A 25,775-nucleotide genomic window follows, 5' to 3' on the forward strand; every position below is an offset into this window, starting at 1 on the left:
TGTCTGTAAGTAGTTTCAGTTCTTGCCCAGACATAACGTAACGTAGTTGAGGCAGGTGTTTTCTCAGCAGCCACTGACTAATTGCTGAACAAAGATTAGAAAAGAAAAAAAAAAAAAAAAGATGTAAACAGTGCAGTAGTGAGTACGTCGCGGATGAGTCGGAGCAGAGCAATTTATACTTACAGAGTACGTATGCGTATGGAGGAGATATACAGTAGCCTTTATGAGACAAAAAAAATAATATTGCATGAATGAGACTGAAAGATCATGCCAGTTCACGAAAAGCATACTTGGCACGATGCAAGCGGCGTGGCAGGTGGCTTGCTTCCCCTTCCAGCCCGAGAGGCAAGAGGAAAAGCAAGTTTGGCGTCTTCTGGGCTGCCTATCTCCTAAAATCTACAGTACCTTGTGGAAGCGGATTAAGACACATCGCAAGCAAAGAAGTTATAAAAACAAGGAAATCGTACGGTTCCCAGCCAAGGTCTTTTCAGAATTCACCACAAAAGACATATTTGTAAACAATCCTTAGTTACAAAAGTAAATTTATTATTAGTTCACTTTTACAGGGTTGGTTTTTTTTTTTTATTCATTGTAACGATTTATAAATAACTCCTGGTCATCGTCACCGCATCCGGGGACAAGTTTGAAGTTTATGTTGCTTGAGAAGTTACAAAATCAAGTACATTCTACCTGTTTTTGAAAAGCGTGAAATGGCTCTGTCATTCAGTAACCGCACGCAAAACGAGCGCCGCGGACCTACAGCACCATGGACTGTGGATTTCTAAGCAACAGAGGAGCGAGCCTTAACAACGCACGAACTGGCATATTCAACTGCTTGAACTTCAAAAGCAGCTCAGAGAAGTTCGTGCTTCCTAAAGAGATTGAAGAAAGAAAGAAAATGAGCACGTATTGGTGTAACGCTTGCTCGAGGAAAGAACTGCCAATAGAGGAAGGAGAGCCAGCCAGTGTTCAGGGCGTACCTCTGGAGATGTGCTCACTGCTACTGGTTTTGTTGCAACACTGGTTAAAAAGTAAGTTTTTTGTATCAGAAGTTTAAGAAATCCCAAATTCAATTAACACGGCAGGAACTCCCAGAATAGAGGCATGTAACAGGTAAAGAGGACACGGAATACCAGGATTTCCATAAAGGCTTTTCGACCTGAACAGATACCCAGGCACCCGATTGGAAGGTGTCCAAGACGAGACACGTTAGCCTGCACGCTGAGGGAGCCATCGCCTGCACAGGACTCCTGGGCCGGGGGGCTGTGGCCTCTGCCAAGCCTTCAGCAACAGATTCCTCTCACCACTGAGGCAGTAACATTCATGTCACACCCCTTAAGCAAGCCAGAGAGTTCCCCAAATCAAAGTCCAGCTGCATTTCTTTTGCAACCCGAGAAACATTGGAAGAGGCTGCCCAGGGAAGTGGTTGAGTCCCCATCCCTGGAGGTATTTAAAAGACGTGTAGATGAGGCGCTTAGGGACATGGCTTAGTGGGCATGGTGGTGTTGGGTTGACAGTTGGACTCGATCTTAGAGGTCTTTTCCAACCTTAATGATTCTATGATTCTATGAAACCTTAGGCAAATAGAGGACTGGTATATCCCCAGGTTGGGCTGACGGAGGTCAAGAGAAAAGCTGCCTAGTGAAAGGGCCCAGGATTTCCCTGGATCCCAGATCAGATTACCGCTGGAAACCTAGGAGAGCAGGTGATCGCTCTAACTAGGTACTTAGAGGAAAGATTTAAGGACATTCGGGATACGGTTAGCCCAACAAAAAGAACATCTTTCCTTGTTACAGCCCATCTTATCTGGTGCTGCTGCCTGCGAGAACATTGTTACCTGCAGGTCAGGGAAAAGCTAAGACTTTTTTTATATAGGCTAATTCTGGCTTCTTTAGTCCTGCATAAAGTTTCTACCTTTTCTGTCCAGACTCGAGACAATTAACAAAGAATAAAAATCGACGGAACAGCTTTCAGAGGAAATGCACGCTGTCACATAACTTACAGGATATATTCCTTTCAGTATGCAAGGCCAAACCCCGGAGCGTGTGTCCACGCAAGTCCAGAGTGGTGTCCTGCACTCCAGTCTTACCTTCCAAGCCTCCAGCTGCCAGCTGACCTGGTGTCGGGACAGAGTGGTAAATAAGGAAGCAAGCCAGCATGCTCAGCTGAGACTCCTCCGTGGGCTGCCCACTTAGGTAGGAATGCAGACAGACATCCCCTCCAGCTGTAATATACAAAACCCTCTGATGAAATTCAGGGAACATTTGTGGGAGGAAACAGAAAGGCAAGACAACAGTATTTCCACAGAAAAAGCCCGCTGAAAAGAGTCTCCATCTCCCCACAGAGAGGGACTAGGGGTTTTGTTTACAAGCCGCCTTCATTCTGCCATGGCCACCCTTCACCCTGTTCTCTGCTGTGGTCACCCCTTGCTTTTGCTCCTAGAAAATTCTCCCAGTGCAATTATTAGGAAAGCATTTTCTCTGGGAAACAAAACCTTCCACGTTAACTAAACTTCCCACCAATACAGTCAAACATAATTCTTCAGTGAATGTTTCACACTAAACTGAAAACAAGTTGTTTTATGCTAACATGCAAGTGCCTCCCCTTCAGTTATCATTTTTCAGTACTTTGAGGCAAAAGTCAACCCGGATCAGCAAGAAGACAAGAACGCTGAATTGCGATCGTGGCTGTAAGATTAAAAAGTTATCTTCTCTATACCTTCAAGCCACTGATCCAAAGTGTTATCGATAGTGCACTTCATCACAGGCAGAAATTCAGAGTTCATGAAGAGTCCTCGGTTTGGATTCCTGCTCATCCTCTCCTGGTGACTTCTGGAACTGAAAAATTCTAACACCAGCTTTATCTGCCACAGCTCAAATGTCTCGGACATTTCTCTTCTTTCTAATCGCCTCACAGCCTGGCAGAGGGGAAATACAAAGTGACTGTGAGAATGTGAACTGGAGGAGGAAAGAAATGTTGCTGTCATAAACATTAAGTAAATGAATCCTAAACCCCCCCTTGCCAAGGGCTGCCCTTCTGAGCACCTACTGAGAAAAACTGCCGGCTAATGTTTCTGGTGTAATTTCAGTTTTCATTAACTTAGATTATTTTCCATTTTGCTTTTAAAATCTCTGCTATCTCCCTGTAAGCTCGCTAGTATGTCTCCCCTTCTTCCTTTCTGTCTTCTACAAGAATCACGCGCAGTGAACAATACTCATGCCAAAGCGTAGCTTTAAAAAAGAAAAAAGGTCTACTCCACCTGATCTATCGCTATGTACGTGGGCAGCATCTCTGGATTTTCTTGGGTAACACACTCATAAAGAATTGAGGAGAAAAGATCCAGGATTTCCTGTTTCTGATAAAAGACACATGTTTAACAAAGCACACATGCTAGATACAATTTATTTCAGGTTCTTGCATTGCTCACATTTCCTTCCATTAAAGTTAACCCATGCACTGACATTACATAAATGAGTGATAGCTAACAATGCCTCACAGCTTGCTTTCATTCTTGGGCTTATTAACGCTAGGCATAATACTCCCTCCCTTCAGTCATTTCGTGCAGAGAAATACAGTGCAAAACACCCTAACCCTTCTGCAGTGACTTCACCTAAATGCTTCAGGACACCGAACAGGGCTCTCGGTATTTGTTAAACACATTCTGCAATGAATACAACTGGTGTAGACAACTAGCAGCAACTGTGAGGTAACCAATGGGAAAAAAACCCAAACAAAACCAACAAAAACTATAGGGTCGACACTGTTTTACACCTCTGTATTACAAAATATGCCTTAGAATATTCCCTGTCCCCACTACTTGAAGGACTGAATTCTGTTCCTCAGTTTAACGTAGGATTTTTCCCACCTTTTATTCATGCAAGCCAGAAACCGTGCTAGTCCACATCTAGGCATCATACCTGTCCCATGTTCACAGTTGGTTTGCAAAAATAATCAGCGAATGAAAACAGAGCAGGATCAGAAGTGAAAGCTGAAATTGCTTCTGGCTAAAAAAACAGATTAAAACAGACTCTTAAAATGAACTTTTTGGCTTTACTGCACAAATCAAGTAGCAATTTATACCCAACCCTTCCTTCCCCAGCACACAAGTGAGAAGATGGTAACCTACATAAATCACATCATGGGCAAAACTTGCCCAACGCTTCTGTCTGCCCACGACAAACGTACATTCGCATAGCTGCTCTTAGCTTAAGCTCATCACATGCCCTGTGAAAGCCACCAGACTTCCTTTCCCTCAAGCAAAGCACGTTAACTTCAGTACTCATAAGCATGTGGCAGAGCTAGGTGCTGGTAATAAATAACACAGCACGACCTGCTGTGCTTCCCTCAGCCTTTCTAGAGGCAGCATTCCTGGCAGGAAACCAGTCTGGGAGCGATACCTTGAATGCCCGAGCTTCAGAGTTTCGGTGAGTAACAGTCTGTGCTAAGAGACTGCGCCAGCCCATCGGGTCCTCCTTGTAGGAGAGCTGCCCGGCTCTCAGCTTCACGTACAAGACGCCACCCTTTGAAAGAATTGATCTGAAATAACAACAACGGTGCTTACTTTAAATTGATACATATACGCAAACGACGCAGACCTGTAAAGGAAACGTGAACTCCAACAGCTCATATACAGCAATATCCCCGTTTAGGCTTTGTCCTGATTATTTAAACCCTGCCCCACTTGCGCGTGTGTATATATATATATATATATATAAAAAGTCTTGGTATCTTCAGGGCAAGCTGCTATCAAACAGTGATGTGATGGCAGGCAATGGTGGTGAAAAAGGGATGAGCCCTACAGATAAGGAATGTAACTTCCTGAAGCCACTGCAGGTTCTTGTTAGACTCTTCAAGGATGAGCTCCCAGCACCAAGGAAAACCATGCAAGTTGGTATCCACAGCTTTAAAGGCGTGCTGTGATGGTCCTTTCTCCATGAAAAAAAAAACCCCAACAAAAAAACCCCCAAACACCCCCAAAACAACAAAACCCCACTATTCCTGACCAAGCCTACAAATAGAAGTGTGCAGCAGTTCAAAGTTACGCTATTGCAAAGCAGCTGCGTGTTTACCTGATTTAGAGTATCAGTTGCGCCATTAACTGTAGGCACTGGGCATCCTTAAAATAACTAAATTATCTGTATTGAAACTAACTGCTTAGCATAACAGCATAGCAGCAATTCACATGTAGTAAGATAGGGAAAATTATTTCTCACACGTGCATTTATCTCCAGAACAATGCCAGCCAGGTCCCTACCATTTTAAAAGGCTGGGGACAAGATGTTGTGACATGAGAGCTGACAGATGCAAAGCATCTGGAGACCCAGAGAACAGGCAAGTCCCAAAGGCAGCAAGTTTCTCAGTCACCCACGCTGGTTTCTGCTGCGGCAGCACAGGAAGGCTCTTTTGGACAAACAAGTGCTCAAGTGTGGTAAAGGCTTAACCCAGAAGGACAAAGCTGGCTTCTGCCAGCTCTGGTGCAGCAGATGAATCAGTATGTGCCTCCTGATCTGGAGGACTCTGCACTCTGCCTCAGTCCTGTTTGTTATCTTTAAAGGCATGGACCACTAGATGCTGCATTGTAGTGCCTAATTTAATCTCAATAGTGGCATTTAAAGTAACTAGAAAAACCATGTTACTGATGAAAGATGCAGCTGGCTGCTTCTATACTACTCACAGCAGCAAGTTACACTGTAGGCTGTTAAGCACAAAGATGAGAATGATTTTACCCGCAGATACTGTATTCCGGTAAGATTTCTGTTTTTCACAGTTGCCCGACAGAGTTAAAATGCAGTAAGCAGTACTTTGTATACTTCACGTAACATGAGAAAAATAGTATTTCACAAAGCAGTAACAGTTAGCTAACTACTGTATCAACAGTCTGGGAAACATGACATCACATCAACTCAAAACTAAACTAAAACCATGAGTTGAAGATGGTTTCTGGTACTGCTCAATCCCGCTGCCAATATCTGCGGTTTTTACTATCAGGTTTTCCCCTGCCCTGTTTTTGCATGAATTATTCACATCAATAGGTGAAACCAACTACGCAGTTTCTTTCTTCACCCTAAAGTGCTGTCAAATGCACAACAGTGAACCGATCAAAACCAGACTTCTTTCCAAACTGTAGGTGTTACAAGTACAGGAGGTTTTAAAAAAAATTCTAAGAAATATTACTACAAGGTCATTATTCAGTTAGGCATTATAAAGAATACTTACTTTAGATGATTCGTTCCCTTGCTTAAATCTATTAATAACTCCCAGTACCGTGGTCCCTTCACTCTGATCTGTCAATGTAAGCATTTTTATTACTAGATACAACCAGAATCATAAAATTAAGAGTTTTCTACAGAAGCCTACAGTTCTCTCTGGGCCCTTACAAGGGCACGTGCCCTTTTATAGTGCTACCCACCCTGAAAACTCAGGAAGAGCACTTAGCTTTGTCTCTCCTACAGTGAAGCTTTCTGGCACAGGGAACTCCCTGCTACATCAGATCTTGAAAGCATTATGCTCGAGACCGAGGAGAAGCGTGTGGCATAATTAAACACATGCTCCATAGTGACAGAATTGTCTTTGGAGATATTACTATGGGACAGCATCGTCCAGAGTCTGGCTAAGGTTGAACAGGGAATCAGTGAAAAGTCACTAAGTCTCTGCTCTTGCACTGTTTGTGACACACTGGGTGATTAAATTCCTCACTAAAATGGAGACTTCCTTTACCTGCTTCAGTAAGTGAAGCTCTGGAAGAAGCGTGGGTGCCATCAGTTCCTCGGTGGCTTCTGCATACCACTGCGTGCCCTTCAAAATGCCACCAGTAGTCACATATTAGTAAAGCTCATTTTCGTGAGAAAAGAAAGAAAACGTGCATCTCATTTATATAACAACTCCATTGGCAGAAGTCAGGCAGTTTCTGTTCCTGAGTTCTGAGTAAATACATGACTTAGCATTGCCTTTAATGTCAGGAAACATACACCTAAATTAAAGGTATGTTTCCCGTGGATGGATCAACACATAACATTGTGCAAGTCAGGCACACTTCAACTGAAATCTGAAGGTTTGAAAAGTAAACTATATTATGAACATGCAGAACTCTGCCAGAACCACAAGGGATCCATGCTGCACCTCTTCTCCCCTGAAATCCCAAGAACCCTTTCTTTAGTCCTTTCATGAGCATTACCTGTCTCACGTAAGCTTGTACAAAATAAATCCTGCAGAAAGGACTCTTCCCCAAAAGAGACATAATGCAAGCACCCAGGAGAAACACTAGGTTGCCCGTTTCAGCAGAATTAGGAGAAGGCTTTTAAAACCACGGATGGTTCCAACCACCTCTGTGCCTTCGGAAGTCCTTCCTCTTTAGAAAGAGGACAACTATGACCCCGGGTCAGTCATTACACACTTGACTGTTTGAAGACTTTGTGGTGCCTTTTACTTGTCCTGTATTCTGCTCTCCGGGTGACATCAAAGCACATGTAAGGTGTGAGTGGGCTGAGCACAACCCTTCCATTATTTGCGTAGAATTTGGCTTGTCTCCACCACAACTTGAAAACAAACCCAAGGCTGCTGGCCACAACAATGAAAACAGCGCGCCTTTGGTATATCAGAGTCTTCAGTTGTCTCCCACACCTTCTCAAAGGCCTTCGCTCCTTACTGCCTCCCAGACACATTACCTTGTACGTAACCTCTATCAGTGCGTAACAAGGAGTGTTTGAATCCACATCAACGGGTGTTAAGAGCCTTGGTTCTGCCGCCAGCACGTACAAGTGTCGCAGAGCCTGAAGGTGGTACCTGTGTATGGGAATAAGGAATTCGTCACCGTGTAGTACAGCCAGGGAATAATCCCCAAATACCAAACTACACACAGCTCAATAACCAAATACAGCTGTTGATTAAACTAAAAAGAAATTTGTAGTAATTTAGTAGGTTTTATATTGCCTTAACATGTACGCGTTAGCTAACGGAACAGGACTTCATGAATCATAGCTAAAACTGATTAAGAGCCATAAATGGACAGAGCTTCCATAAAAATCTTTTCTGCTGAGCAAACTGGAACAGTCAAGTCACAGGACCACAGCGCAGAGCCTCAGGAAACCTGCTTGCATTTCCTCACTGATCAAAGATCACTACCATCATCTTATATCTTCATTCATTTCTTCTATTTTTCACTTTTTTTTTTAAACCTGAAAAAAAATTATTTACAGAGTGCCCAGGTAAAAATTCTAAATAATTTGCCTCTAGATAACCTCTTTTGTAAGAAGATGATTTAGCCTAAGGAACTAAGAACCCTAGCAAACCCTTACCGATTGTCCGTGCTGTGAACAGGGAAGTGAGGGTACAGAGCACAAAGGAGAGCAGCAATTGAAGAATTAGAAGTGCTCAGTGAGTATCTGTAGAAAAACATTATCTATTAGTTTCAGTGCTAACAAAGGCTGGCCACTAGCAAAGGTGTTCAAAATATTTTGGTGTCCCAGGGAAGGGAAGGACAGTAGCAAAGCACATACAAGCAAGGAATTTACAAATGTGTTCCTACAGCAGTCAAAATAAACATGTAGCAGTGGGAAATAAACACAAGCCAGAAACACTCCTATGGCATTCAAGTAATGTAGTATCTAGAAAACAACAGGACTTTCATTTGCAATAGAAAATGTCTTTATTCATCTGTATGTTATTAAAAAAAAATAATCAATTAAATTGCACACTGCTCCAGCTTTTGCAGGAGAGGTGAGAGAAATAAAAACCTGCCTTTGGAAATGGCAAGTTACCTTCCTCCTCCCAGAAAGAGAAGCCCCAAAGCCATGTGGTGAGCCAGGTGGAACCCGTAGTTCATCTCTCCGCCTGTCTTCTTGTGCATGAAACGGCAAAGCTGAAGAACTTTCAGGTTTCCGGAGCCAGCCATCACCATCGCGAGAGACAGCAGCAAGACGCTCAAGCATGTTTCGAGATTATAGTGACCTGTCTTCAAGTAGAATAGGGAAGGCATTGTTACACTTCTGTGGTCAAACGCACGCTTCTGGTCGGTCTAATACGCTGCTTTCTACCCCAGCATTCGAAAACCACATTCCACAGAAAGAGGGAGAGCGGAGAACCAGCAAAGTCCTTAACAAAAATGATTCACAGCCCTGCCACATTCTATAAATAGTCTGTAATTTAGAAAAGTAAAAGGGATGGTTTTGTTTCTATTAAGGTTTTGGTGAGAGTAATCAAAGTACGTTACACAACAAAACCTCCTTTTCATTGAGAGAAAACTAGAAAGAACTTACTATTGAAGCTGTTGGTGCTGACAAACACTTCAGGAAATCTGTTGCATATTTGTACTGGGAAGAAAAGAAACGCACACTAAATATAGATACCATAGAGCTGTAACTTATCTTTTGTAATTGAAGGGAAAAAATAAAAACCTCTTACCAAGCACTTAAATGCTGCCAGATTTTCTGAACCAGCAAATCGAAATCCCAGTGACAAACACGCTCCAGCAATGATATAGACATGAGCTTGCCTAATAAGCAACATAAACAGGAAATGACTAAATGTTTCTCTCTGTCTCATCTGAATACGCATCACAAACTCCTTCATAATTAAAAAAAGGGAAAGTTGAAAAGAAAGACTTATCTTTTACAGAAAACAGAGAATAAAATTCCCTAAATGTCAAGGGAGAGATTTTTTTGCATGCTAATATCCCTATAAAGAGCTCAGCTGCATTTTTCAGAAGAAGAATTTTTTACATGTTACTTACGCCAGTGTTTCTAAACTCAGGTCTTCAGATGAAGGCAGCTCTGTTGCATGAAGAGATATACTGTTCTCTCTTATGATCTACAAAAACCATTAAGACATAGAAAAATTAATCCAGGGGAAACTGATTAATTAACTGAAACTCTGGGCACTGAGGGTTCATAACTGATACAAAACAGGTCTGTGTCACAGGCATATAAGGGCTGTTTTTTCTTCCACATGCTATTGCTCCATTGTACTTCTGATCCAAGAGGGACACCCTTCAATGCTCCTGGATCTGGTCCCTTAAAGATTTCTAAAACAACGGCAAGACTCTGTCAAAAGCACAATGTGTACTCAAATATGAGAGAAAACAGAACAGGATGAGACCTCAAGAGGCTATGTAGTCCATCAGCATCCTGTATTTCTGATAGATAAATATCTAAGTTATTCATAACGCTCAACTGAAACCTCCTTGCAGCAGTTTTACACCTGGCTTCTTGCTTGGTCAAGGTGGAGTTTAATCCCTATCTCTCTCTGGCACCATTTTATGTCTTGAACAGTTGCATCCCTCCTCAATCCTCTCCTCTCTAGCATGACGGGATGGGAGTCCCCAGTGCTCCCATAACAGTCCAGGAATCCAACGTAACCATCATCTCTGTCATGTGAACACGATTAACATACATTTTCTTGTGCAGCTCATCCGACTACGGAAATGTTCACATGCAGAGCAATCCAGTGAGATGTAAAATTGGGAAGTAAGCACATTAAGTGTAGATACCTACTTGGGGCACGTTGCTATTAACCCACTTGGAATTGGGCAAGATGTCATCCCACAAAATCAGGCATCGAGCCAAAGTCTAAAAAAAGTGAGAAAGCCAAAACATAAGGAAGAAAAAAAAACCCAATACAAACATCAATTTTTTTTTTTTTAATGTACTAAATGCATTCAGAAACGCAGACAATCCAGCTACCCACTAGCAGCTTCTTCACTGTTTCTCAGCCTTCGTATCAGAAGTGACAAAATAGCTTTTATTTTAAGAGATGCAAATTGTGCTTGCAGAAAAAAGAACCACAGAATAAATCCTTGCAAGGTCTGTATCTTTAGTTGGTAAAGCGAGATGAAAATTCACTATGTACTTATAACAGATGCTGAGGCCTAACTTATTTTTTACCTGTGAAATTAATTTGGGAAAAGCTAGAAACATTTACCTAAACATCTAATTGAACATTCCACATAAAATGTATTATTCAAATATTTCTCACTAAATTCTGTCTCTAGTGCCGCATGACAAGCAAGCTGCCTTACTGCAAGCAGAAATTGTTTGAAGGTATGAGTTTGGCTGGCAAGCAAGTGAATTACCAGCTATCTAAAGGATTCTGCATGATAGGCACGTGGGCTGGATTAAAAATTAAAATAAAGAAGATGCATTTTTAGTATCATTAAGTAGATGAAGAAGTGAAACAAAAGAAAATCTTACCCTCAATAAAAGGAACTCTGGTTTTACAAAGTCCAGCAAATACATGGTATCTGGTGCTTGAAGCCAGTCAGCAATGGATCTGCAGAGCACAGTAAGGAACAGGGTTTCCAGATCTTATTTCAGCAATGCACAAAATTGAGTAAGCCACACAAAGCAGAGCCAACATTACGGCAGTTTAAACTGCTATCACAAGTTACTGCAAAATGTCTGAGCAATTCCAAGGTTAATACCTGTTATTAGTCTTTAGGTAGATCATAGCAAGTGCAAGTGTGGCACCTGGACAAGTAACATCCACATTTATGGTGTCTCCCTCCTGTGAAAACGCAATGCATACTTTCAGACCAGCTGACTAGGAAGACAACAGCCTGCAGTGATGTGTACAGGCATTCAAAGTCACTTGGCGCATCGAGACACATACCTCTCGGACTTCAACTATTGTTGTTTTCAGCTTAAATGAGCAAAAACATCATCAACACGTACCTTGATTTGATAACTGGGAGACTTGTGCTTCTCTCTGTGCATTCCCGCTTGGAACCGCCTGTGGCCTCCAACCATGTACTGGTAAAGCTGCTCGGGAACATTGAGGTCTGACATGCCTATCAAATTACTGCCGTGCTAAGGAATGAAGAGGAGAAGAAATAATATGGAAGTGCCTTGCTATATGAGAAAAAAACGCTTTCAGCCAAAGGCAGTTGGGAGTCAAGGATGAAACAGCTCTTGCTACCCCACCCCAATATATAATGATTCTTCTACTCAATTGCAGCTGAAATGAAGAGAGGCACTTACCCCTAGGCAAACCATGCCTAAGGCTAGCCCAGATGCAAGTGAATAGGACTCTCTGTCTGTGCAGTACTCCATTTCTGGTCCAGGGGGACGTCCTGGAGAAAAACAGAACAGTGAAACTAATCTTTTAAAATTCCAGCTAAGTAAACATTCTTTCATTAAGCACTACATTTCTAATGAAATGAGGGGGAAAAAAAAAATCTGTCCCTTCAAGAAAGTCAAGAAAGTTCTCAGTGGAATTACAAATAATTGTCACTTAACCCATCCATCACCAAATGGCAAACCCCACCAGAAGCAGTATATATTGCTAAATGATATGGTTGGGGTTCAGAAAGAGAGAGAGTGAAAAGGCCATGTTACAATTGCGTATACTTTAAGACCTCTGAACCTATCCAAATGCTGTCAGCAGAGTTCAAAAGCTGTTGCTAGGAAAGATTGCATGTATCAAATTACCAGAAACAGAACAGGTACAATTTCACCCTTAAAATTTATCTCATTCTCTATTTAATAATCCATACAGTCTCTTTTAAAGTTACATATAAACATTAATAAGAACCGTTACAAATAAAATCAGAAGAACTATCCGCAGAATGAGGACACAATTCAGATCAGAAATTTACTGTTCAGAACCAGCTCTTAAAGACTACTGTTTAGAAAGCCTTAAACAAATTCGGAACAGGAGAATTTAGGACACGATGGCTGCACTTCCACCAACCTAGCGAGCCAACAAGACTGTCCTTGCAAGAGGAAAGCATTTTTTCCCCACCCAGTGCCTCCATCTCTGGTTTCTACAGTGGCAGCTACCTCATGGACAGACATGAGAAACAACAAGTGTCTGGGAAGCATCAGATGCGTTGGGTATACAGCGTGCAACAGATCTGCTCAAAAGCTGTAGAGGGTCAGGATCTCTGCAGATACAGCATCCGGGTCAGGAGGAATGTGTAGTTACTGCAGTCCTTTTACCAAGTAGCTGGCAACCCCAGAAACCCCAGACCAGCTCTCATCAGACAAAATTTCCAGATGGAAAAAGCATCTAGGTCCAGCACTGATGCTGCTACATTTCTTCTACTAAATTCAATGATTGTTCTATGCTATACAGATACACAGTTCACAGTAACTTCTGTTTCTCTGAAAACAGAAGATGGGGTTTGGAAAATGAGAGGCGAGTATTGCAGTGGCAGATGTATAGTTAAAGACGTTAAAATTCCCAGCTCCCTGATGCATTGTGCTAATCATTCACACGTTGCGATCCTCCCAGTCCTCATCCCGTTTTTTCAGCGTTAGCACCTACCTATTTCAGCCAGCAGAACCTCAGCTGTGTGCCTGTGAGCGGTGCCCTGATAGACGAGGCCTATTCCTATCACGGCAGCCACCTGCACATTGTGGGGGACATCCAGCTCTGTTGAAGTTGGTGGCAGGAGAGCAGGTATGTGGATGCTCAGGAGGCGTGTAATAGCCATATCCATTGTGCCCAACTTGGCAGCAGAAACACCAAGCAATAGTCCAATACTTGTCATCTCATGGCCCTGAGAAAGGCAACAAGCATCAGCGACCAAAGAAAGCAGACGTGTTCAGAAAAGGAAAGACACTTGTCCAAGTATCTAACACAAGTCTTACATTCTCAAGTATACACAGCAGCTAAACTTTTTTATCCACCCCTTCAGGAAAATGAACACTAGCTGTTATGGGTGTAAAGGTATTTCCCAAATGCATGACCTTACTGCAGAGGCAAGACTTCAATCCAAATAGAAATTCTCACACAATCAAATACTAAGCATGGTTATAATGTAAATGTTTAGTTTCCAAAAAAACCCCAACACACTTGGGTTGTTCTAAAACAAAACCTGAAGTTTTTGCTTTAAAAGGATCTTACCTATCTCCTTGGTAGTTCTTTATCAATCCCTCCCCCCAAGCCACATGTATCGTTTCCTGGTGTTTAAGTTTGAAAGTAATTATGTGTTCACAACTTCTTACAATTTAGGGTGAGATTTCAAGAGCACATATCATTTTCAGCCTTTTAATGCAAAGTCCATAAAATCTTGAGTCCCTAGCTCTAACTCTGTAATGCAAAGATTAACAAGAACATTTTGATAGAAAGTGAGCAGAAGTAATTCAGAGCATTCACCTATCCCAATGAGCTGTGCACAACATGGAAAGATTTAGTCATAAAACTGCTGAAAATCTTTTAAACAGAAATGAAGCCCTGCACTACTAACATTAGTGAAGCAACTCTGATATTCTCCCACGCTAGGAAACTTCCAATTCAGTGTTTCAAAGAAATCTGCTGACTTTTCTTTCTTGTTTTGTTTAAAGAATTCAAGTCCTACAGATATTTTTCTCTGTTGCCTATGAAAGAAGGCCTCACCTTTGTTAGGTAGTCATGTATATTGAGCGTGGCAAGTTTTGTGAGATGCCCGTTGAGACCCAGCGCCATGAGGAAGCCTGCGTATTCATTTGCTAGTTCAGCAATTTTGGGCTTGTTATAGACAATCCAAGCAGAGTCTATCTGTGAAGCAGGCGCTATCTTCAGGCCGGCAGCTACCCCGTTGTGAAAGCTGGCCCAGCAAGCCATGTTAGGAGGCACATCGATGTTCCCACTGTTCAGATCAACAGTGGTGTTCCTAGGAGGAGCACGGCCTGCCCATGACAAAATCATTAAAAGCAATTAGGTGAATCCAAACCACTTCAGAAACAGCTCTCAACTTAGCAGGGTGCCAAGTGAACAAACTCTGACAGCATGCTACATAACACTTCCAATCCGAAGACAGCCTTGGGTATCTTCAGGCATGTCAGAAGACAGCACAGCATAGTAGATGAACCAGCGATGTGGACTTTGCAGTATCTCTGTCCTGTATGACACCAACACTGATCAGCTGCGTGCCCTTAGACAATTTATTTCACCTCTCTGCTTCTCAGAATGTACCTGATATAAGGTCTCAGTGTTAGATAACAACATTGGCCTCATAACAAGAAGCTAGTAGGTGACAGATTCAAAACAAAGAGCTACTTCTTCACAAAAAGCACACTTAAGCTATGGAACTCTTTGCAGAGAGACACAGAAGATGCTATAAAAATTACGACAGGTTTAGAAAGAAATGGGGTAACAACCGAAAGAAACTCCGACCAACGTACCAGTTAGATTCAGCTTAGGGATGGGCAACTGTTCTGTTGGAACAGGATGATATGAGAACAAAGTGAACATTCCTCGTCCAACAGGTAGTGCCATGGTTCGCTGGCACAGCTGTAACAGCCTGTTGGGGAGACGACAGAAAAACCGAGCCAGTTGCTCAATACAGAAAATTTTTCCAAATACGTGATATAAAATGAACCTACAGACAACAGGCACTGGACAGACCGTTTTTTGATAGCATGTTGTCTTTCCTTTTTTTTTTTTTTAGTAGGCTAAAACTTTTGAACCGCATTGTTGCTCCTTACAAGATTAATTTCAAAGATATACTTTAGCTGACATCATGTTGAAACTTGTCTCTATTTTTCCCTTAAAGCTAGGTGCTAGTTAAACAAATCTGTGCTACGGACAATTTAGCAGCCATATCAGAAACAAGGTGTTAGGAGAAAGCAAAACAAAGCTGATTGCCGTATGGGATCTGGCTATGACTAGTGATCACATCTAGTAATAACCTGTGTACAGAATTAATAATGTGCTTCCAAGAATGCTGACCACAATTCTCTATGATTTACTCTGGAAACACTTTCTAGACTTGCTAGATTACTCAGCTTGTTAGGTCAGACAATAATTTGATGCATTCCTTTAGCTTCCTACTTCTGTAGAGTGCTTTGCATGTTAATCATGTTCTGAAGTTTGCTTTTTTTCTTTTGTTTTTTAAAGAAGATACTTTTAACACCCCCAAAATAAGTGACTAAAGAAGGAGGATGGGGACAATGGTGAGGCCACTAGGCATATAATGGCTCCAATAGGAGGTTTCAAAAGAGAGAGGGATGGGACAGTGAACTTGCTTTCTGTAGAATTAATTCGGTCCCCTGACCCAAGTCTTGCTTAAACCTAAGATCAGCCCTGAACAAAGGGCTCTCTAGTTTTAGGCAGGGGATGGACGACACTTTGTTCTCTACAGAGGCATTTTCTCTACAGACTAGGTCCTCCTTATATTTCACACATTTTAGGTAGGGGGGGAAAAAAAAAAAAGCTACAATCTGCTTTCAAACCCTAACTGATCTCAACATGCTGTCTGGGGTTCAAACTAACAATCTTTCCCATATGCTGCTCCAATCCGGAGTGCCCTCCAACTCAAACACAGCAGAGTTTTGATGTACACTGAGCTTCAAAGACTTGGATTATGAAATCCAACCCTCTTCTGTGTGTCCTTCACTCAGGCCTGCCTACTTTAATGTTCAGTTCAGACTAAGATATATTGCACTGTTTGGTTAGACATACTGAACTTTAAGCCACCAAAAATATTCAAACAATTTTTCACCCGAGTGAAATGCTAACGAAATACTGCTAGAAACGGAGACAGTTTTTACCGGTTTTCTTTCTCTTCTATGTATTCATGATCACTAGCTTCTGGCATCTGCACTACATTGACACGTACAGGACGGGCACTCTGAAGGAGTCTGCGTACTTCCTGCACTCTCAAATCCTCGCTCCATATTAGTGACATCACTTCCTCGTTCATGTCATTCATGCCATCCTCATCCTCTTCCGATTCGGTTCCAGAGGGAATATCGGAGGACAGGACTGGGCCCACAGACTACAAGGGAAAGAGAAAGGAGAGAAGTCATTTCCAGTAGTGCACATGGATATTGCTAACTCTCAGAAAGCCAGCAAACATCAGCACCACAACCTGGACGCACTCAGCACAATTACCTGCACTGAGATGGGTCTGTAAATAGAATGGACTGAGATTCGTGCAATCGTGAACGACACTGTTCACCCACTCCTTACATTCATTTAGGAGGCCACGAGGAGTTCTGAACATTGTAATCAGCTATTTTTGCACACCTAAATGGGATAAATAACTATCAAGAGAGGAGGAGATGTCAAAGATGTAGCAAAGGCTGTTGAGCAAGGACTGACAAGCGGGAGCTTGAAGAGGTGAGATACGAAAGTCATCTTTCTTTCAAAACTATTTCTTGTTTCAGAGCAGTAGTAGGAAAGGGCTTTCCCCTCCCTGCCTACACAATTATCTATGATGGCTATGAAAACACATATGTGTTTTTTTCTTCAAGTTCAGCAGTGAAAAAACAGAAACCTAGATGAGCGTTTTGGTGTATATTAAAACAGAGGTTAAAATCCGGAAGCAACAGACACAGTCCTCTGATGACAACCTCCTTTTAGAATCATAGAATAGTTTGGGTTGGAAGACACCTTTAAAGGTCATCTAGTCCAACCCCCCTGCCGTGGGCAGGGACATCTGCAACTAGATCAGGTTGCTCAGAGCCCCGTCCAACCTGACCTGGAATGTTTCCAGGGATGGGGCATCCACCACCTCTCTGGGCAACCTGTCCCAGTGCTTCACCACCCTCAGCGTAAAACATTTCTTCCTTATCTCTAGTCTAAATCTACCCCCCTTTAGTTTAAAGCCATTCCCCCTTGTCCTGTCGCAACAGGCCCTGCCCTTTTATAAGTGCCAGTACCTACTGACCCTCAACCCAGTTAGAACTGCTGTTCTGCATATTCTGTTCGGGAACCTGCTTTATTGTTCTAATCATTGATGTTCTCATGAATTAGGGCTTTAATTTGGATTCCCCCCTACAACAACCTTGGAAAAGCCAAGCTACCTATTAAAATAAACAGTCAGCCTGCATGGCAGTAAATTCCAAACATTTGCTGCTGTCACCCAACCTGGGTTTCACCACAGTACCGGAACGTTTTTTGAACTTGCACACCAGAACTACATGACCAGAAAAATACCGAAGCACTTCGTTGCTTAGAAGCACTGTGGAAAAGCCCTCTTTCTATGCAAGATTTATGAAATCCTTGTTTAAGACTCTGTCCTCTCCTGTTTATTGACATCACACAAGCAATGCACAGGACCACTGACAAGAATGGCAAGGATAGCATAGGTCAGGATGCAACAGAGTATGCCCACAATCTGCTTGCCCTACACTTGCTTCAGACAAGGCTGTCACCCTGCATGAAGGGTTCATTTTATTTTTAGAGTTCTGCAGAAATAAGCTTTCCTGCAGAATATACAGTTTCCTTATGGTCCGACAAAATAATACGGACATCGACCCTAAGGTGGGCCAGCATACTCCTCTTTCTTTTCCATCTCTCACAGATGAGAGATTAATTTAAAAAAATAACAAGGCAAGAGATGATAAATATTGGTATGATAAATCTAGGAACAAAAAACCCCACATTTCTCTCTAAACTGGTCATTTTTCCTGTTCTATACCTCGGAATTTCAGCACGCTGAAAGATACAGACTTACACAGACTAGATCGAACACAGGGCCTTCCTAAGGCTCACTGGTAACACATGACTCCAGGAGGGCGAGTAAATTAACAGCTGATGAATGAAAACCAATTTCTTCTGATAAATACGCACTAAATCTCAATACATAACTGCACCACCCATATAGCCAGCGTCCGTTTTGAAACAGGAAACTCCACCCTGCCCTCCTGAGAAATGACAAACAATTTGGTGTTTGAAGATCACTTTATCCTTTTAAGGTAACATATATTCGAGGCATTGTTATAAAGTAAGTGATAAAATCAAATTTATCATCATTTTAAGATTCAGTACTGTTACCGTTGGGCAAAACTTCACCAGCAAAAAATAAAATGGATTTTTAATGAATGGTGGGACATCAGATTTGGACATATAGTTCATTTACTTTTCTGCTAAATGAACTTTTAAAAAAAATAATTTTTTTTGATATGTAGTTAGTCATGAAGCCTCTGTTACAAAAAGTCAGAATAATTTTAATATCACTTTCAAAGCTAAGACAGCAAAAAGGATCTTGACCAAGAGGTACTTGAGACTGAGTCCCTCTTCCTGACTTCTGAAAAGGCTACAGACAATCTCTCTGCTACTATTAAGTGCTTTTATGCATGCCCCTAACCAGCTTTCAAGAAGAGTTTTGGCTTCCAGAGTGTCTTCAACAAAAGACACGTAAGTGAGCTACAACTCTGTGGGAATCACTAGCATCTTACAATCAGAAGAAAACGTTTAAAAGAAAAACACCACACTTTTTTTTCCATTTTGCTTCAGGATACAAAGAACTAAACGCTTTTTGAGGAAAAAAAAAAGTATATAAAAAGCGTCTTTCAGAAAGCAATCCGGTTCTTCCAGAGGAGAGGGAGATGCCAGCTATGCCAACCCAAGAAGGAGCCAGACTGACAAATACCCACTTCCTTCTCCCTGGGCCACTGCTGTTTTGATGGCAGTCTCCAGATGGAGTACCAAAACCTCTCTAACACCTCTCAAAGGTGCAGCCATTTTGGAGATGAGGAGGACTTACAGAGGCAATCAAATAGCTCTGTAGGCAAAACTTTTGAGGACCATGCCTGAATTAAGTTTAAAATCTGTTTTATGTTGACAGTTTCCACAGCTATGCATGTACTCTTCCTGTGCCGGATGCTGGTTTTTATACTGAAACCCTCATATGCGTGTAAACCCTGTGCTGCCCTCAATCTTGAATTCTGCACCTTCTGATGCCCTGAGCAGCAGCAGATGGTGGGGAAGTTTCTGAACAGAGTGCTCTGCCCAATACCCAATACCGTGAAATCCATTTATGCCCATACTCACAGATTTACCCTTTTGCAGGTTCCCTTCACACGCCTGTTTGGACAGATCCTGGCGCCCAATCAAGAGACAAACTGCTTCTGGCCAGTCTGAGGCAGGCTGCTCTCGGCAATAATATATTGCATCTCTAATAGGAAGAGCTACACCAAAGGGGAGAGACTCCAGATCTCTTAAGGTGAAACCTTAAAATTAATGAGGAAAAAAAATAAACTGTTTTATCGAAACTAGATAAAGTGTATTTCCTATTAGGCAAGCACAAGACTTAGTAATATCATATTACTAAGTAATATGTAAATAGTAAAATCATATTACTTATGATTTTACCGCTTTGCACAACGATAAAAGCTGCTCTTACCAACATTAGTCATCCAAATAACTAACTTTTCAGCCAGGCTGGAAACAGATGTGCTGTGTCTGAAACTGCATCTGTAAAATAAAGGGAAATAAAGGACAAGCCAATAAAAGCTAGTCCAAAACTCAGCAGAGTCAAAAACTCAAAGAGTTTAAAATAATACTAAAAAACCCCATACCGATAGTCATCCTGTTCTGTTTGCTGTTTTCGTTGTCCTAGGAAAGACAAGGCCACATTACTTCCACATTCTCCAAGCAAAAGGACAGCACATAACAAGCACAAGGCACTAGGAGATACTATGATGGCATCAAAGCATCATTACCTGATGTAATCTTGTACAAATAATGGGAGGCTTCGTTAGATACAGCGCTCTCATCACCAAGTATATACAGAGCCACACTCTGGACAGGAAAGAGACACCATAATACAAAGTCACTTAGTGTGCAGCTATTGCTGTACTGCCTATCAAAACAGGCAGAAATAACTTTAGTAACTTAAACAGTGGGCAGGTTTATCACGAAAACATTGTTAGTAAAAGGAGATTGAAACAACAGAAGCAAGAACAAACTCTTACGCTTTAGATTTCTATCTTGAAGTTTGGAAAAAATAAATCCTGAAACAATTAACTCAATTTTCCCTGATAATTGTTTCAAAGGTAAAAAGAGAAAGATCTTCTAAAGAGAAAAACATGTTCCTAGTATATTTCCCATGTTTCTCACATTTCATTTAATTTCTTTTGCAAAACACACACACATCTTCTACAGACACCATTTTTCACTCAGTTTTCTCCACATCTTGAATATTGGCTACTTTGTGAAGGCTCCGAGTGAAGAGTTGTTCCCCGTGCAAAGCAGGGTCCACTTCAGCTATCAAAGTGATCTGTCACCCTGTTTACTTTTTGATACTGAGAGACAAGCTGGCAGGGCAAAAGCAAAAATCACAGGTAAAAGTCTTTTGTGTTTTTCATTAAGATCTTCTGATAAGATACACTGCCAACATGCCAGCTCTGACCTCCGTATAGGCAAGTCACGCAGAGGTAGGAGAAAAGACAGAGCTGGATGGACAGTCACAGGTGACAGCCCGAGGGAAAGGCTACAGTTCTTCAGAGCTTGAATGCGGAGGCAAGTTTTAAGCAAAAGCATCAGCACTTTAAACAGTCTCAGCACTGCTCCTTCAACCCTCCACACTCTGAAGCAGAGGACAGGCTGACTCCTGGCAGCTCAAATCAGAGACTCCGCAACTAATCTTGGTCACTTGGGTCAGAGCAGAGTCTCTCCTCCCTGTTTTTCTCTTCATCCACCTCAGGCTCAACACCTCTGCTCCAAACCCTGTGTTGGCAGGTTTTCTCCATAAATGCTTTGTGAATAAGTGAGCAAGGCTGACCAAGAGGTAACATCAGCGCTTATAACTACTCATGAGACTAAATATTTATGCTGATACATGCCCAAGAAGAAAGCCGGGAAATTCTCACTCACAAAATACAGTTAACTTTGAGTTACATTATTACTTTGCACATGCCACTACTGCAAACCACAAAAAAAAACATAAGCAGTGAAGCATAGGCTACTCACTCTGCACTCACGAGCTCTCCTTCCCAACCTCAAATACCTCCTCCCACCTGCTAAAACCCATCTACACACTTCAGTAATATTGAAGTAATAAAAGAGAAGATGGGACTCGCAGGGATTTCTCTGCTAAACACATATTATTCCCGCTGTGGTGAGGCTGACACCACACAGTTTACTATATCGCAGGGGATACTCATGAGAACTTCATGCAGACAGATGAGGTCTACTTAGTACAGAGCAGCAACACTTGGAGATGCTTAAGTCTCCAAATAGTACAGCTACAGCCGAGTGAGTTATCACAGGCTCAATACCCCTCCAGTATGGCTACTGCCCTGCTTCAGTATGCCCCCGTTGCTCCACACAGTACGGTTAAACCCTCTGTTATTCAACTTCCCACTGGGGACACTTCACTTGCAGGAAATTAAGCAGCTGGGGCAAACCCTGGCCACAGTGCTGCTGTGCTGACAGAATAAAACACATCCTTTTTGCCAAAGTACGTACCAGTACTACCAGTTTGCTCCTTTCACAGATTCCTGGTAAGTAAGGATAAGGCTGCACTCTTTCTCCCTTCAGACAGGAACTCAGCCACTGAAAGATACTCGGAGGCTCAGCAGAAAAAAATGAGGGATGGTGCATGAAACCTGTTTGGACTTAATCATATGAACAGCAATGACATTGAGTCCCTGGCAAATGCACAAAAAGTTCTCCACTATTCCCAAAGCAAGCCCTACAGTACATCTTTTAACAACAAAAATATAGTATTTCCCCAAAATGTTACAGACCACATCTCCCTTCTGTTAGATGGAAGTTTATAGCTAGACAGTAATGACAACTTGAGACACCTACCTGTCTTTCAAGAACAAAAACTATCTCAGCCCACGGTGAAAAAGAGTAAGTATAACAAGTAATTCTCAAAGACCTCACTGGAGCAGTCTTGTAATTCAACAACATTAAATTGCTTAAGTGAGAGGACAACCTAACTATCACCTCTTCGCCTTCCCTGTCCACCAACATGAGTAGCAAAGCCTGAGCGATGCTATGAGATTTTTTTTTCTCTGTCAGGAGAAACAGTAGCTATTCTTACACGACCACTAAATTTCAGCTGGTAGGACACTAAACAGGTGCACAGACAATATATGACCTTATTTTAAATTTTGTGGTTTTAGCTCTGATTTAGTTTTTATGAACCATAAACTGAAAGCCTGCCAGCCTAGCAATACTTCCACAAGAGAGGCACATCTCACTACCAGGCTTTTCCACAGTTGCCTGCTAAGATTTCTCAGCCAGCCTGAGCTGGGAGTTTGCCAAGACGAAACCATCATTCCCTCCCAAGGCCTTGTCCTGTGGAGTGTCCCAGGAGGCACCAGCTCATGACTGTGTTATGCTAATTTCACCCCAGTCATCTTAGGAGGCTATTAAAAACAAAGGAACAAGGCAACCTCAGCACTATGAGCACAGTTTTGCATATTGGGATTAAGTCCTAACCAGCTTTAAAGGGAACAGTTACCAACATGCTCAGTATTAGAGATAGTTTACACATCATTATCACTGAATATTCAGCTTTGCAAAGCCTTAAACTCACCTTGATCAATTACGCAAGTCTGTCTGGAGGTTTTTACAAGGGCTGGATAGTCTCTGTAGTAATAATCTATATAAGCTTCAAGTTTTAAGTCCCTAGAATGAGAGAGGTGAATCACATTAGAGAGGAAAAATACCACTCCGCTTTCCTGCATTTCTGTGACATTTTCTGTTGAGTTTTTTTTAATGTTTGTGTAAGCACTAGATACAAGGAGAGAAGTTCTGACTTCCTGAACTAAGACCTCTCATGGGCACCGCCCATTCCCTAAGCAGTGAATCCGTATGTTTAATTTTTCCCCAGCGCATTTCTCTTCAGCTGTCATTCTGCTTTGTCCCACACCTCCACCACTGCCTAAGGTGTGACCACTGTCGCTACAGTTTCCTCCAAATTCCAGTTGTTAAAGCTAGATAACCTGCTGGGTTATCCACAAGACATGAATGCATACAACAGCTGCCAGCCTCAAAAGACACACAGTCTTTCATTTCAGACTTGCTTCTTGTTGGCATGATAGAATAGAGGACAGGCCAACCTTTTCAGCACTAGGGACTGGATGCCGCTTCTGGGAACCATTTAGCCAGCCAGCTATAGTAGGTGCTGTTGGGGAAGAATCTATAGCCGTAGAAAAAGTTTGGTAGAAATAGCAAATACAACTCAGGGAGACATTACTGGGCCTTTTACTTAAACACCTACCTGTATCTATCTATATGCATGCAATGCAACTTGAAGGTGGTTGTGGAAGACATGAAGGCGCAGGCACTGGCTGCGGGTGAAGATGCCACAACAAACAAGAATATTCAACAGATCTCATGAGCTGAGCTGTGACAATACAGTAGAAAAAACACGAGCTGCAGCATCTAAGATTTGTGAATCTCACTGATGTTGGGAAGTGGCCAGAACCATATAAGAGATTTGCTACAGCAAATATCTTTAAGCACAATAAGGTTTTAAACATTCATTTGTTTTCTTCAAATACATGAAAAGTCTGCTCCACTGGGCAATCCCCAAATTCCCCATAAAAACAATACACACCCATCATCAAGAGACGCTGCATGATATATAATATCTGCATTTGTCAGTTGGGCATACCTGGCCAGCTGAATCAGAAGAACAACAAGCGAACGAATTCCTTCTCCCATCAGACTATTCAGTTTGAGCTCCTCATAGATGAGATGAAGAACAAAGAAAATAGCAGGAATATGGGTGAAAAGGAGGGTTGAGGAATCCAAACTAAGGCTCTGTGAAAAGTCATCCTTTGGAGCCAAAACTTCCAGAGGGTCCAGTCGCAAAGCTTTGGCAACAGGATGAGACTCAAAATTCCTGTGGTAATCAGAGCTCAAGAGATATTCCCAGTCCTAGACCAAACAAACAGGAAAGAGAAGCAGAGGTTCCACAGTGAACATAACCTTCCAGCAAGAGAACTCCAAAGCACTGTTACAGAGGAGGTTTCTTCCCCATAAACCAATACAAATGTGATTGTTGTATGGTAAATGTGCTGCACAAACCCTGCAAGCCACAGAAATTCAACTGTTAAGTTTCACCCTCTTCCCCCCCCCTCCCCGTTGTGCATAAAAGAATCAAAGCCTTATATTTAAGAGAACAAGACAAAAGAAAGCCAAGAGTGCCTTCTTTGCACCAGTATTCTGTGCATGAGACCTCACTGGATATTTATGCAATTCACCTAGTGCTCCCAGCCTTCTTTGTACCTCCCCTGCCACAGCACATCAGGCATTAGATCCTGACCTTTGTTCCATGTAGACTGTAGTCCGTAACCCTGTGGGCTCACTGAGCTGTCAACCCACAAAAAGCTAATAGCACGACTGGACCACCACAGCTTCTAAGCCTCTTATGATGTGATGATAGTAAGCCTCATCCACTTTACTGTTCGACCATGTGAAAACTTCCTATTCCTGTCTAGGCAAAACCCAGTGAATCAGTCTTAAACACTCCACTAAATTTGGTGAAAATCAGCACATTCAGTGAAGTACATAATTTGATGCTCCTAACTTGCTAAAGGTGCTGAGTAGCCATGGGAATGAGACAACTTCATTTTAAAGGGATGAAGCATCTAGGAGAGATCTGACATCGTCAGGAGACTATCTGGGACTGCTTTGTGATCCATATTAAATTCATTCGTGAGTCCAACCTACTTCTCTAGAAGTGAGAACCCTAACAAGCAAGGTCACATGATGCAGCCACTGCACAAGGCAAAATAACTTTTCTTCCCCCAAAGGCTTGTAATCTCAGTTGAGCTTAGATGAAAGGTACTACTCAGAGGGTGTTTCCTCCGGTTTGCCTTAAAAAAAAAAAACAACCAAAAAAAAAACCAACCCCAAACCGACCAAACAACCCCCCAAGGCTCTTATTTATAAGGGAAAACCATTTCTTACTTCATCTGACCCTGTTTCTGATGGTCTAGCCTTCTTTGGAGCAATAACTGGTGAAAGTGATCCTTCAAAATCAAGCTGCAAGAAATAAAATGATCAGAAGTAGCTCAGTATTGAAATTCCCAAGGTTGCATAAGTGAATCAGCAATCATATCTGAATTCAAACCAAGCATTACACGACATTGCTTTAGGTACTTCTA

General features: G+C 42.0%; 1 protein-coding gene across 3 annotated transcripts in view; it reads right to left on the reverse strand.

Moving 5' to 3' along the window:
• Positions 1–524: 524 nt before the first annotated feature.
• The window catches only part of ANAPC1 (anaphase promoting complex subunit 1), a 34,918-nt gene continuing 9,667 nt past the window's right edge, over positions 525–25,775 (reverse strand). For 2 of the 3 annotated variants that reach the window (XM_076335237.1, XM_076335236.1), the window contains exons 17-47: positions 25,579–25,653; positions 24,278–24,543; positions 23,195–23,286; positions 22,114–22,262; positions 20,367–20,445; positions 20,223–20,259; positions 20,048–20,118; positions 19,696–19,874; positions 16,467–16,693; positions 15,099–15,217; positions 14,332–14,603; positions 13,258–13,492; positions 11,970–12,061; positions 11,664–11,798; positions 11,414–11,496; positions 11,184–11,262; positions 10,488–10,562; positions 9,728–9,804; positions 9,400–9,490; positions 9,255–9,308; positions 8,757–8,950; positions 8,295–8,381; positions 7,665–7,782; positions 6,718–6,795; positions 6,217–6,284; positions 4,398–4,536; positions 3,918–4,004; positions 3,260–3,355; positions 2,719–2,917; positions 2,090–2,224; positions 525–872 (exon numbers count right to left, since the gene is read on the reverse strand). In XM_076335237.1, coding sequence (XP_076191352.1) covers positions 757–872; positions 2,090–2,224; positions 2,719–2,917; positions 3,260–3,355; positions 3,918–4,004; positions 4,398–4,536; positions 6,217–6,284; positions 6,718–6,795; positions 7,665–7,782; positions 8,295–8,381; positions 8,757–8,950; positions 9,255–9,308; positions 9,400–9,490; positions 9,728–9,804; positions 10,488–10,562; positions 11,184–11,262; positions 11,414–11,496; positions 11,664–11,798; positions 11,970–12,061; positions 13,258–13,492; positions 14,332–14,603; positions 15,099–15,217; positions 16,467–16,693; positions 19,696–19,874; positions 20,048–20,118; positions 20,223–20,259; positions 20,367–20,445; positions 22,114–22,262; positions 23,195–23,286; positions 24,278–24,543; positions 25,579–25,653 — 3,804 coding nt within the window. In that variant the 3' untranslated portion in view covers positions 525–756. Of the gene's footprint in view, positions 1,021–2,089; positions 2,225–2,718; positions 2,918–3,259; positions 3,356–3,917; positions 4,005–4,397; positions 4,537–6,216; positions 6,285–6,717; positions 6,796–7,664; positions 7,783–8,294; positions 8,382–8,756; positions 8,951–9,254; positions 9,309–9,399; positions 9,491–9,727; positions 9,805–10,487; positions 10,563–11,183; positions 11,263–11,413; positions 11,497–11,663; positions 11,799–11,969; positions 12,062–13,257; positions 13,493–14,331; positions 14,604–15,098; positions 15,218–16,466; positions 16,694–19,695; positions 19,875–20,047; positions 20,119–20,222; positions 20,260–20,366; positions 20,446–22,113; positions 22,263–23,194; positions 23,287–24,277; positions 24,544–25,578; positions 25,654–25,775 lie in introns of all 3 variants that reach the window. The other variant, XM_076335238.1, reaches the window with a different exon arrangement.

This window comes from Aptenodytes patagonicus, chromosome 3, assembly GCF_965638725.1.
Source record: "Aptenodytes patagonicus chromosome 3, bAptPat1.pri.cur, whole genome shotgun sequence".
In the NCBI taxonomy this organism is placed as follows: Eukaryota; Metazoa; Chordata; class Aves; order Sphenisciformes; family Spheniscidae; genus Aptenodytes; species Aptenodytes patagonicus.